The 12,520-nt window shown below is 34.8% G+C and overlaps 2 protein-coding genes across 3 annotated transcripts; one reads left to right on the top strand and one right to left on the bottom strand.

The window, feature by feature from the left end:
* Positions 1-5,543: 5,543 nt before the first annotated feature.
* LOC107854852 (thaumatin-like protein) lies at positions 5,544-7,558 on the top strand. Of its 2 annotated transcripts, none has more exons than XM_016699844.2 (2): positions 5,544-6,024; positions 6,739-7,558. In XM_016699844.2, the coding sequence occupies exons 1-2, from the start codon at positions 6,021-6,023 to the stop codon at positions 7,410-7,412; spliced, it is 678 nt and encodes a 225-aa protein (XP_016555330.2). In that variant the 5' UTR covers positions 5,544-6,020; the 3' UTR covers positions 7,413-7,558. The 2 variants fall into 2 exon arrangements, with proteins under 2 accessions (XP_016555330.2, XP_016555328.2); XM_016699842.2 differs by having other exon boundaries at positions 5,551-6,343.
* An 8-nt stretch (positions 7,559-7,566) lies between these two features.
* Positions 7,567-12,186, bottom strand: LOC107854854. Its single transcript, XM_016699845.2, is given in 10 exon segments — positions 7,567-8,219; positions 8,222-8,355; positions 8,482-8,584; positions 8,705-8,914; positions 9,607-9,618; positions 10,052-10,102; positions 10,390-10,423; positions 10,425-10,539; positions 11,970-12,025; positions 12,027-12,186. Coding segments are annotated over 10 exon segments (1,170 nt in total). The 5' UTR covers positions 12,057-12,186; the 3' UTR covers positions 7,567-7,794.
* Positions 12,187-12,520: the final 334 nt, after the last annotated feature.

Below are 12,520 nucleotides of genomic sequence, written 5' to 3' on the forward strand. Positions count from 1 at the left end.
CTATATACACTATATTGAAAAAATATTTAAAAATGTATTTGTATCACAACAAATATAAATAAGTCCATAACCCCAACCGCATATTTAAACAAAAAAAATATCAAATGTATATTTCAACATTTTAATACATTGAAAATACATGACAATTATAGAAAAATACATATAGGCAAATACCTTTTCATAAAATAGTTCATATATAAATGTATTTTTCATTAGTTTGCACGACTATTTTAGTTGTTGAAAGTGTTGTTTTAATGTAATTTCATTTTCTGTTACTGTAGAGATCACTGCTTTCAGTGACCGTTATGCAGAACTTGAAAAGGTGAATACAGAAATATTGGGTGTTTCGTAGACAGTGTGGTAAGTATTTGTTTCTTTCAAATTAACTATTATGAAGTTATAAATTCATCAACTTGTATGTGTGTGCACAATGCTTTCAGTTTGTGCATTTCATATGCTTACTTCAGTATAATGTGATAATTTAATTGTTATTTCTTCATAATGCCTAGTTTGTACTAAATGATTTGTTGTGATGTTTCATTTGTGCTGCTAAGTGTTAACTTGTATGCCTCTTTCGCTTGTTTGCAACTCAGTGTACGTTTGTGATGTGTGACTTTACACAGTAGGCTTTAGCATCTAGTTTATATGTATAGATATGTGCAAAGATTCCTCATCACTTATTTCTTCGCTTTATAGGCGTGATAGGGTGGATTTAAGTTGGCCGGGGTTGGATAAAAGAAAATGATATAAAAAAATTTGCTACTTCAGAAAATATATATTACTTAATATTTAGTGAAAGAACTGGATATAAAAGAAGAATATTTTCCTTTAAAAGAAGAACACTAAAGTTAAACAATTGGCAAAAAGTTCAATTGAACTTAGGATTGCTAATGACATAATATTTGATTCAAGTAGTGCCACATACCGAGCCAGGTTGGTAGTTCAACTCAACTCATTGAATTCGAGCTAAGTTTGGATAAATTCATCGAAGTTCAGATTAGTTTACCTGGAGAGGAGTCATGTATGCTTGGTCAGAACCCTTGTCCAAGCAAGACCAGTGCCTAGAGTGGATCCCTTGACTGCTGCTTGTTGGGTTCAACTTTCCAGCATCTTAATATCTACACTGAAGGGATATTATTGCTGAGTGGTTGAATTTTCTTAATCTTTTCCACCTCTTCTACAGCAGTCACTGAAATAGCTTTTGGATTATGAGAAACTTCCGTACAAATTTTGGTGCCTCAGTTATGGACTTGCTTTGAAATTATTCATTTATAATATCGGACGATTTTTGTCGCTAGTCTCTTTAGTACCTTTTTGATCAGCTATTATTATTCATGTTGTTGCTCTAGCAGTTCTCCCACTATATTCCTCTATTCATTTCCATACAGATAGACTTGGGAGGCTTCAATTTCTTAATGGGACCAACAATTTCCCTGTTATTACTGATGACTTCTCAGACACCAACATCATGTAAAAGTCTTCATGCAGCATCTTAACCTTTTAATTCCTCATACTTTTGTTTTAGAATTTTTCTAAATAAAGCTGTGGTATATCTCACACAGTTATCTTTCATGTATCTTGTTTATTCTTGAAACTTTAATGGCTGATATCCTAAGAGTACACCCTTTGATATGGATCAGTTGCTGCAGAAAATAAGAAGGGATTTCTGCCTGTCACAAACAAGAAGGATAAATACTCTTTCCTCTATCCTTTTGGATGGCAGGTCAGTCTACACTTGATGACAATAATTTTCTCTGTTGGTTTTCTTTTACGGTTTTCTTTTGTTCAAATGTCATAGTTATGTAAATAATTTGCTGGAGAAATGGGAGTATGGAGCTGCATTTCTGGTTTTAGGAATTTCAGATCTTTACTCCATAAATTCCTTAGAAAATTTTAGTCACATTCTATACTAATTCAACTATTTTTCAAAAAGGTTACTGTAGTTGTAATTTTTAATTCCTGAACCATTTGTACCCCATATAAACTACACTCGTCTTATTCATTGATTCAGTGTTTCTTTAACTGTTCTTTATTTATTTTTTATCCTCACCCAGGAAGTTACTGTTGAAGGTGAAGATAAAGTTTAAAAAGATGTTATTGAACCACTAGATGCTAGATTATTTATCCTAGATATTTACATCAAAAAGGCTTCATATAACTGTTTGGAGGTTTTGGATTATTTTGTCTGAAAGGGTGGTTAGTTTTTTTTTAATGGAAATCTTGATAATTTGTGATTGTGCTCACTCATGAATGTGATCCTCACAGAAACTATTTATATTGCAGGTTGCTGAAACTTTAATAAAAAAGTTTTTAGCGTCGCCTTCTCAAAAAACAAAACTGATTGAAGCATCAAAGGTCTGTATTATATTTCTTCCATCTGAAAATATGTAACTGATCCTTGACTGCTTATGATACTGAACTATTGTTGGTGTTTCTATTGAATAAACCTTTCAGAGCCTCGCATTTTTTATATAACTGACTTATATATCTTCCCTCTGGATCGATTCAATTGATTAACATGTTTTGATGTTTTATGCCCTTAAAAAATCCATTCCCTTTTTCAAGAAAGAAAGCTTATGTATTGTATAGCTATGTTGATGAAACAACAACTAAATCTTAATCCAAAGCTTGTTTAAGTAATGTGTTTTCTCTGGATCCTAGTACTTAAAACAAGAAGGAAAAATTATTTCTTAGCTCTGTGCTACTTATGTTAGAAGGAACATGAATGTTTAACGCTACATTATGGGCGCCTCTCTTTTCAGTTTTCGAAGAACTTAAAACAAGAGGTAAAAGTATTAATATGGTCAATTGACAGAAGTCAAGTTAGAGTTCAATTGACAGAAGTCAAGTTAGAGTTCTGTCTTCTTCTTTTTTCATTCTATCCTTTTTTTTTTTCTAGTTTCAGTTCACACAACCTTTTTTGAAGTTCTCTTGAACTTTGCTTGAAAGGCATATATTTATCTCTCTCATTTTATAGTTCATATCGTGAAATATATGTGTTTGTGCACTACTTTGGCTGGTGTCCTGTATTCCAATATTCTTGTAGCTCTCTAGTGGCACTCGGGTCCATCCAATTGCCAAGAAAACTACACTCAAATGATAGATGCTCATAAGAATAGCCAAGAGAACTACAAAGAACTAGTGAATTCTCACAATCTAATGATGAACGCTTTCAAGGCATATATGATAATCAAAGAAGGCACGATACCCGAACAGTTTGTAGGATTTTTCACTTTTTCTACGATAAATAATTTTGATTTGAGAAAAATTAAGTTAATGTATTGTTATAATTATTTAGTATTCAAAAACCTTACTGCTTTTATTTTTACTTCTGTAGCCAAGTGATGTCTCTAGTAGATCTCTTTCGGATGTGAATTTTCGATCATCTGGTGATAGTTATTCTAGTGATAATCATTGAAATTTGTAATCGTATTAGTAATTATGACAATGTTATCAAATCGCTATTGGAGAAGTATTTTGTGTTTAAATTAGTTTTTAAGATCAATGACAATACTTTTGTGGTACGTTTTTATGATCTAATATATTTTGATTTTTGTTGTTATTAAGATGTATTTTTGTTTAGTCTAACAGTGAATGATATATATTAAATCTATTAATAAAATTCAAATTTAAATATTGATCATGAATAGAGCAATCTTTCTTTTTGAAAAAATATAAGTGAATTGTGGGGGTTTTGACCTCTGCAATTTTTAAAATATATAGCGGAGGTTTTAACCGCCGGTATATGTTTTAAAGTATTAGTTGGGAGCCAATTTTAGTTTACATATTGTGGGGGTTTAAACCGCCGTTACTTAACCATCGCTAGCTGATTGCGGTGATAAATAATAAATCACCGTAAAATGATTGACGCTTATAATTGCGGGGGTTTTGAAAACCGCCGTGCTATCACATTGCGGATTTTCAACCTCCACAATATGTAAATATAACCCCCGCAAAGTAAGCAATTTTTTGTAGTGTTAAATTTTTTGTCTTTTGGAGAAGGAATTTTTTTCAACTGTTTTTTTTTTTCAAAATATCACCCATCTTCACTGGGTCGAAACTTGGACTTAAGCTCCTTCGTACTTATTGATTTCTTCGACTGTGCAGGACTAAAACAACTTTAAATACTTCGTCTTGAGTTAGTTCAATAGTAAAAGATGGTGCATTATCAGATAATAAATTAATAGGTGATATACCCCTATTTGTTCGTGATTTTGGTGTGTTCCGCCATTAGAGCATAAAAACCTCAAAGTCGAAGTTGCTAATGGTTAACAGTACAAAAAAATATATTTTTTTTTTTTAGAAATTGATAATATGCAATAAATGAATTTATTAGTTACCAGAAATTGTGGAACACTATCCTTATCAGATCGTGCAAAAAATGTGAGAAAGAGAAATTTGCGAAATGGCGTGAAAAGGGTAAAGTAAAAAGTAATTAAACGAAAGAGAAAGAAAATTGGCGTGAAAAATGAAATCTAAAACATGGTAACTTCTCAAAGGCGGTAAGTAGGGGACCACACTTAAAATAATATTATTTTTGCTATACAATGGAATTTCATTAAAGTGTTGCTATTTTTTTTATAATTTAAGTTTTAAGTATGCTACTTTTTGAATTTTTTCCAAAAATATAATTGATTATCAATGCCATATAAATTTGAACAACTTAAAATATTGTTATATAAATTTCATCAATCTAAATATAATACTTAGAATTTATCAACCAAACAAATAAAAGTTTTAATTAAATGATAGAATTATATATAACGTAGAACTTTCAATGATCAACATTGGGCCATGCGTAGCACTTACGCCGACTAGTTATACTTAAAGTGGAAATTTTTCATTAAAGATAATTTGTTTGCTATTGCTACTATAACCACAATTAGGGGGAACCTTCTAATCCTTACTGTTGAAGCTAAGCGATAGCTTAAAGCTTAATGCAACTTAGATTCCCCCTTAATTATAAATTATAAAGATTAGGCACCTAAAGATTATAAAGAATCACGATTCTCAATAGTGTAAAACAGTTCCTTTGTTAAAATAACTTTTTCAAATCTTGTCAAGTGAAAATATTTGGGGTTGTTTGGTCTACGAAGCGATTAGGAAGTGAATCATACAAGTATTTGCCTGGATAAGTAATTTGACGTTTGATAGCTGGTTATGAAAATTATTCATGTATGATATTAATATTATATTTACTTTTATAATTTAAAATTTCACAAATAATAAGCATATAAGTCATGAAGAAATTTATATCTTATTTTATAAGGATAGAAAGTGAAATTATTTAACTCGGGTACCAATGATCGGGGGCGGATCTACCCTTTGCTGAAGGGTTCATCTAAACCCCCTTTGGCGAAAAATTCTGCAATATATGCATGGTTAAAATTACTTTTATATATATATATATTAGATGTTGAACTTCCTTCGATTAGTTCGTATGTTCACTTATGAACCCCTTCGTGAATATCCTAACTCCGCCACTGCCAATGACCCTTAAAGTTGGCGCACTGCATCACAATTTTTATACCAAATGACCCCTACAGTCATCGCGCCTTGCAAGGCGTCACGTCTTTCACGCCTTCTCAAATTGCCATGGTAAGGCGTGTGGCAGTCATCGTTCTTGAAATCAATTGTCATGGAAGGTGCAGGGAAATTGACTTGATGGGGAAATAAATTGTGGTACTAAGGCGCGTGTGGAAATCTTCGCCTTACAAGACGTGTTGACTGTCTTCAAGCCTTAGTTAGCTAACGAGTGGGGCGTTAACATTTCTGCTAAGGCGAGGGTTCATTTTCTTGTTACCTCTTTGAAAATTTTGATTTTAAAAAAAATTATCTTTAGGCTCCGAACTCTGAATAAGAGCACACTCGTGAAATATGCCATTTTAGTCGGACAATAAGCCAATTCTAACAAGTTATGACTCAGGCACGTTAGGAACGTGTAGCACAGACAAATTATCTGATCAATGACCATGGCACCTCTAGCATCTGATCAATAACCATGGCAACTCTAGCCTCTGATGAGTGAGTCAAGTTGAAGCTTGTACACATGCTAAGTATCCCCAAATCACATTAAGCTATAGTGAAATACAAGTCCTCCACTTGAAGCAATGAATCATTGCCTTTGTTCCCAAAAGAAAGGTCAAAAGATACCATTGGTTATAGTAAACTAAAAACACACCGTTAAACAGAATGTTCAATTTGTACTTTAAATACTTGAACGGTCCAGAGTTAAGAACCATCCAGAATGTCAGTATAGCTGAGCTTCAACCTCTCAAAATGTTGATTTTATCTCATCTGCTCTATATTCCACTCTGTCTATACCTCTTTCTTGTCAGCACAAGTAATTCCAAACTCTTATTCTATGTCTACCTTGTTGGAATGCGAGTGAAGGATTAAAAACACACCTAAGATTTCTTAATTTTTTGAGCTTTGTATTTGAACAATCAAGTTCGTGAGTTTCCTACCTGAACTTCCATCAACTATTTATAAAAACACACCTCAACTATTAATTGTTTGAGTTTCACACCTAATTTTAGGTAGGAAAAGTGAATGATTAATAGTTCATGTGTGTGTGTTCTGATAAATATCTGATAATATTTCATGTAGGAAATGCGCATACCTGAAAGTTTAGGTATGAAAATAAAAAAACTAGGATACTCTAGGTGTTTTTTTGACCATTAACAAGAGTATGCACAAGATTTCTTGACTTGTTTTACTTTTGTCATGTGACTGCAGATGGGACACAACTTATTCTAGTTAACAACTGCAGAAGAAGCATATGGCCTGGAATTCTTGGCAATACAGGGAATATGACTCCTAAAGATGGTGGCTTTCATATGAAAAGTGGCGATGAAGTAGTCTTCGATGTGCCTAACAAGTGGTCAGGTAGGATATGGGCCAGGCAGAATTGCCACTTTGATAAGACTGGCAAAGGCTCATGTGATTCAGGAGATTGTAATCGCCAGTTAAAATGCCGGGGCCTAGGAGGTAAGCCACCAGCTACTGTTGTCGAAATGACACTAGGCTCATTAACTTCATCCTTGCATTACTATGATGTGAGCTTAGTCGATGGCTTCAATGTGCCAGTTTCAATGAGACCTGTAGGTGGAGGAATTGGTTGTGGTGTGGCGGAGTGTGATGTTGATCTGAATATATGTTGTCCATCCGCACTTGAAGTGAAGGTTGGGGGAAAAGTTGTAGGGTGCAAGAGTGCTTGCTTGGCTATACAATCAGCCAAGTACTGCTGCACAGGAAAGTTCGCAGATCCCAAAACTTGCAAACCTACTATTTTCGCTCATCTATTTAAGGCCATTTGCCCCAAGGCCTATAGTTACGCATTTGACGAGTCTTCGGGCCTAAATAAGTGTAGGGCTTCAAGGTATGTCATCATTTTTTGCCCTCCACATTAAGAATCTGTATGGACATTTCCTGTACCTTAGGATTGGATGGAAAAACGTCCTTCTAGAGGCACTTTGATGTCCCAACTTATGTAATTCAGTCTTTTAGCAGAAAATTAATTAACAGCCAATGAACAGCAATGTCAGTACTTGTTGAGATTCCATATGATGATAAAAATTCATTAAAACCAAAACAGATTCAACAGTTAATGTTTAAATATACCATAACCAAAAAATACAGCATTACACAAGATTTCGATTAAACAGCAAGGATGACATGGAGACGGAAGACGAGATTATCCAGAAAACACTAGGCATCTAGCGCAGAATGTTATTTGCAATATCACAAGATATATTAAGCCAAAAACCCAGTTGCATTGCCTATACATGTATATCATGTAGAGGTGTCTCTATTTTCTTCCCCAGCCATGCCTCCACTAGAGCTATTCTGCGCAGGAGGACCTAGGCCTATCAATAGGGGAGCCTGTTTCTTTTCATTGCTTGGCTTAGTATCCTCATTCCTATTAGCAGCCCAAGCTCTCAGAGGTGGTTCAAAATGCTTACTGGCAACATCAGGTGGTAATGCATCCTCTCCAGGGAGAACTAGGCCTTTCTCTCTAAGAGAAGAAGGCTCATTGTAGCAGATATTCCAGAGGGAATCTACAAGTTGCATCTTCTTAGCAGCATCAAGATCTTCAGGTGACATAGAGGAAATCCCCTCGATTCTCTCCTAGAGTATTTGCTTGAGTTTCTCATTTTCTTCAATAGATGAGCCAGCATCCTCTCCAGTCCTGTCTTTGGCAAGCTCAAGAAGTCCTCATAGGCACCCTCTCGCACTTCTCCATCTTCACTAGAGGCTATATGTATCAAAACTCGAGGAAATCCTAGCTCAGTCACAACATTGCAGTCTGAACAATTCTCATGCAGTAAATAATGGATCAAGGTAAAGGATTTCCTGTAAAAAACAGAAACTATACCAAATAGAAAGGGAATATAAAAGAGGACGCCTTACTGTAAAGTAAGCAACAACTTTATCCATGTTTGATTCAGAAACATCTGAAACATAATATTGAAATAGTACCTCTGAAATCTCAGACTCTCAGAACCCAAAGCACCTCTTAAAGTTGCATAACCATTTGCAAGAAGAAATGCAGCAATCCCAGGCTTATTGTGCCTGATTAAAGCTAATAAAGGGAAAAATAAAAAGGCAATTGATCAGTGCTATTGAAAAGCATATGACATGACACCTAAAATTAAATGACTCAATTAACTAATAAACCATTCATCAACAGGAAAATACCCACACGAGATTGCACCCAGAGCTTTAGTGCAGGCAGTAACATCAGGATCTGACGTGAAATTGGACAGAAGAGGTTCTAGGCCATTAGCTTCCATTATCAGTTGTTGGCTCCTCGGGTTGTTCTGAACAATTGTACTTACAACTTCTACCGCTTTGGCTCTAATGTTAGCATGGGAGTTCTTTAAGTAACCAAGAAGAGGCAACAATCCACCAAATTAAAAGAACAAAATCCCCAATAAATGGGGAGGAAATGGGGGCAGGACGGGGCTATTCCTATAGAGATAACAAGAACACTAACAACGTACAAACCACTTTCCAGGTCCCTCTTTATTTCTTCCTTTCTCTAGCCTCAAACACAGTAAATCCAAGAACTGCCTACCAGCATCAACTAGTTCTGAAGACCCAACGTAGCTTATGCATAGGCACCCCAGTTTAACATTAATGTTGTATAGGACGAGACATTAAATGAGATCCTTCATTTCATGCTCTTTGATACTCTTAAAGGCCTTCTTCGATGAGTGTTCCATTTTATCCAAGGAAGCAAACCAGTTGCCAAGCCCTTGAATAGGTATCAGAGTCAATAACATGTTGAACCGTACGTCATTTCCACTTGTTTTATGCTTAGGCAAACCACGTAACTGCAGCTATACCAGAGACTGTAAGACCCTCTTTCTTTCTTTCCTTTATATTGTCCTTTTCTTTTATGGGTTGAGTCTCACTCTGAAGCACCCATCTCATAGGGCACAATGACATTGAGGATATCTCTCTCTGAAGTCGTATCAAAAGAAAATGGCAACAACTCATTCAAATTTCAGAACTCAGCTTACAACAGGGATCTACAGACTGCATAGTAGTGCCAGTTTGCTCCACTAAACTTCAATTTTTGCTTCCCAAAGTACTACAACACAGAGTGGGTATCTGTTTGCACAAAACCAATAACCACCCCTAAGAACGAGGGATAATAATGCAGCAGGGCCCTCAGGTCATAATACACATAACAGGAAAGAGGACAGCCTTCTTCCGGATGAACATATAATAAGTAAAACAATGAACTCATATAACCAAAGACACTATTATTCAAATAGAGAATCAGAAGGCACCATCACAAAGTTAAGACTAGACTTCTACATGATATCAAATAGATAATCAGTAGGCAATATTGGAAACTTTGACTAGACATATACATGATATCTCATCAAATCAAATTCAACCTTCTGTGGTATATCAAATCAAACTATCTAAACCTCAAAATCCCAAACTTGAGGTTTCTGAGGATTACACCAATACTCATAAATACCGAATCATCATATGCAGAAGTTGCTGAAAGATCAAAATTATACCAAGAACTCACCATTAGCCATGTCAATCAATTCAACGTGTTCTTGAAGCTCATCCAACATATCTGCAGGCCAGAAAATAAGACCAAATGGGCAAAAAAGTCATAACATCGGATGGGACAAAACACACAAAAAAGGACAGCCCCGTGCACTAAAGCTCCAGCTATGCGCAGGGAAGGGCCCCACCACAAGGTGTAGTGTACACAGCCTTGCCTTGCATTTCTGCTAGAGACTGTTTCCAAGGCTTGAACCCGTCAACTCCAGGTCACATGGCAGCAACTTCACTAGTTACTCCAAGGCTCCCCTTCAACCAAAAAAAACTATGATACACAAAAGCCTCAAAACCAAGTACCTTCGATATCTTGAAAAGTCCCCCCTTCCCCCGCGTGATTCCAAAACCTGCTTTGGTGTTTGCATGACAAGAGTGATCTCCTTCATTCTCTTTATTACATCAACAGTTTGAGCTTGCATAGCCTCCATGAACTACTTTCTATCCTCCTCACTGGTAAACCAAACCAATAAACAGTAAAACTTCAATTTTTAGACAAAACTTCCACTAAAGTACAAGGGAAAACAGAAACTTAGTAGCCGTTTGGCCATGAGAATTCCAAATATAATTTGGAATTGTATTTGGAAAAGCAAAAACAAGTAAAACTTGTTTTCACAACTACTTCTCCCACAAAATTTCGGAAACAACTCCAATTTATATTCATGGCCAAACACAACTCCAAATCTGGAAAATTATGTTTTTCATGGAGAAACGGACTAACAACACCAATCAACCATGTCTCAATATTAAACGTCTACTACAGGAATCCACACTATCCATTCCAAACGTAATAAAACCAGTTTTAGCTAATCCCTCGGCCTACCACAACAATCCTCTTATATTCCCACACACAAGTAGCTATGCCTTCAGAACATATATGTAGTTTACAAATATTGAAAAATCCCAAATGAAAGTTGCATTTTTTTTTAGCAATTAACTCGTTGTTCATATCAACAAGACATCAAATCACTACTACTCTTACAGCAACAACAGCATACCAAGTATAATCCCAAACAGAAGTTGGAATCTTTTTGCAATTAGCTCTTTGCTAATATTAACAAGACATCAAATCACTAACACGACACTCAGTCACTACAACAACAATAACATAACCACTATAATCCCAAATGAAAGCTGCAATCTTTTTTCAAACAACTTTTTATTCATATTCCCTCCATCCCATATTACTTATCCATCTTACAATAAATCATTGTCCCAAATTACTTGTCCATTTACCAAACCAAGACAAAACTAATTTAAATTTTCTCATTTTACTCCTTCAATTAATACTTTTTGAAAGCCTAAACAAGTATATAAATTTCAATAAGTGTTCTTTTCAAGGAGTAAATAAAGGGTAAATTACTAAACTAAACATCTTACTTATGATTTCTATCTAAGGGGCGTATAACAATTAATATGAAACAGAGAGAGTATTAACAAGACATCAAATCACTATAACGATAACAAACCCACTATAATCCCACAAGTAGAGTCTAGGGACCTTACCCCTACATTAAAAGGTAAAAGAGGTTGTTCCCGATAGACATCAACAACATACCCAGTAAAATACCACAAGTGAGGTTTAGGGAGGTAAAGTACATGCAGACCTTACCACTACCTCGGGACGTAGAGAGGCTGTTTACGAAAAACCTTCGACTAAGTGTAGCAAATCCAGGTACAAAGAAATCGGAAAACAGTGACAAAAATATAGCAACTAACAAGGGAATAGTACAAAAATCTACTGGAAAAACAATAATCAACCACAAAATAATGCGATAGTTGAAACACAATAAACAACATGAATGATAAATAGACCCTCGAGTTAAACTAACAAGTTTCAAAGACCTCATAAAGATTAAGAAAATAAATATGAAAAATATTACCGCAAATTGCGAGGAGGATTTGTACCATCAGCGTGAGACAAACTCCATTTTAGCAAATCCATCCCAATTTGGTCCTCCTTTCGCCATTAATCTTTCTTTCTTGTAATGCAAAAAAAAAAATTCTCAAAAAGCTTAATAGCAAAGTCAAAATAGCGAACTTCGGAAAACCAGGGGTTCATATTTATACATTCTATAATGGAGCATATAATTGGGACATATAATTCCAGTACTCACCTGAACTATCTAGACAAGTTGATGGGCTGGACTTCTTTTTTTTTTTTTTTTGGATCTAGAAAAACGATAGGGGAAAGGATAAAAATGAGTGATAAGGACATAAATGTCACCTGGTTTAAAATATTTTCACTAATATAACCATTGATTTGGCAATTTCAATAGATAGCCATTTAAGTTTTTTTTGTACTATCCTTTTTTCTGTTTTTTTCTTATTTATTATTTAATTTTTAATGTTGATTATTTTACAGATTACATTCTCTTTTTTTCTATTTTTTTTAATTTGTTTTTCACTATTTTTTTCTTTTCTCTTTTAATGT

Source organism: Capsicum annuum, chromosome 9 (assembly GCF_002878395.1).
Source record: "Capsicum annuum cultivar UCD-10X-F1 chromosome 9, UCD10Xv1.1, whole genome shotgun sequence".
NCBI lineage: Eukaryota > Viridiplantae > Streptophyta > Magnoliopsida > Solanales > Solanaceae > Capsicum > Capsicum annuum.

Coding starts and splice junctions, on each gene's coding strand:
- LOC107854852 (XM_016699842.2), top strand. CDS start 6,193: ATGTTCAATTTGTACTTTAAATACTTGAACGGTCCAGAGTTAAGAACC. Junction 6,344..6,738: donor CCTCTTTCTTGTCAGCACAA/GTAATTCCAAAC, acceptor ATGTGACTGCAG/ATGGGACACAACTTATTCTA.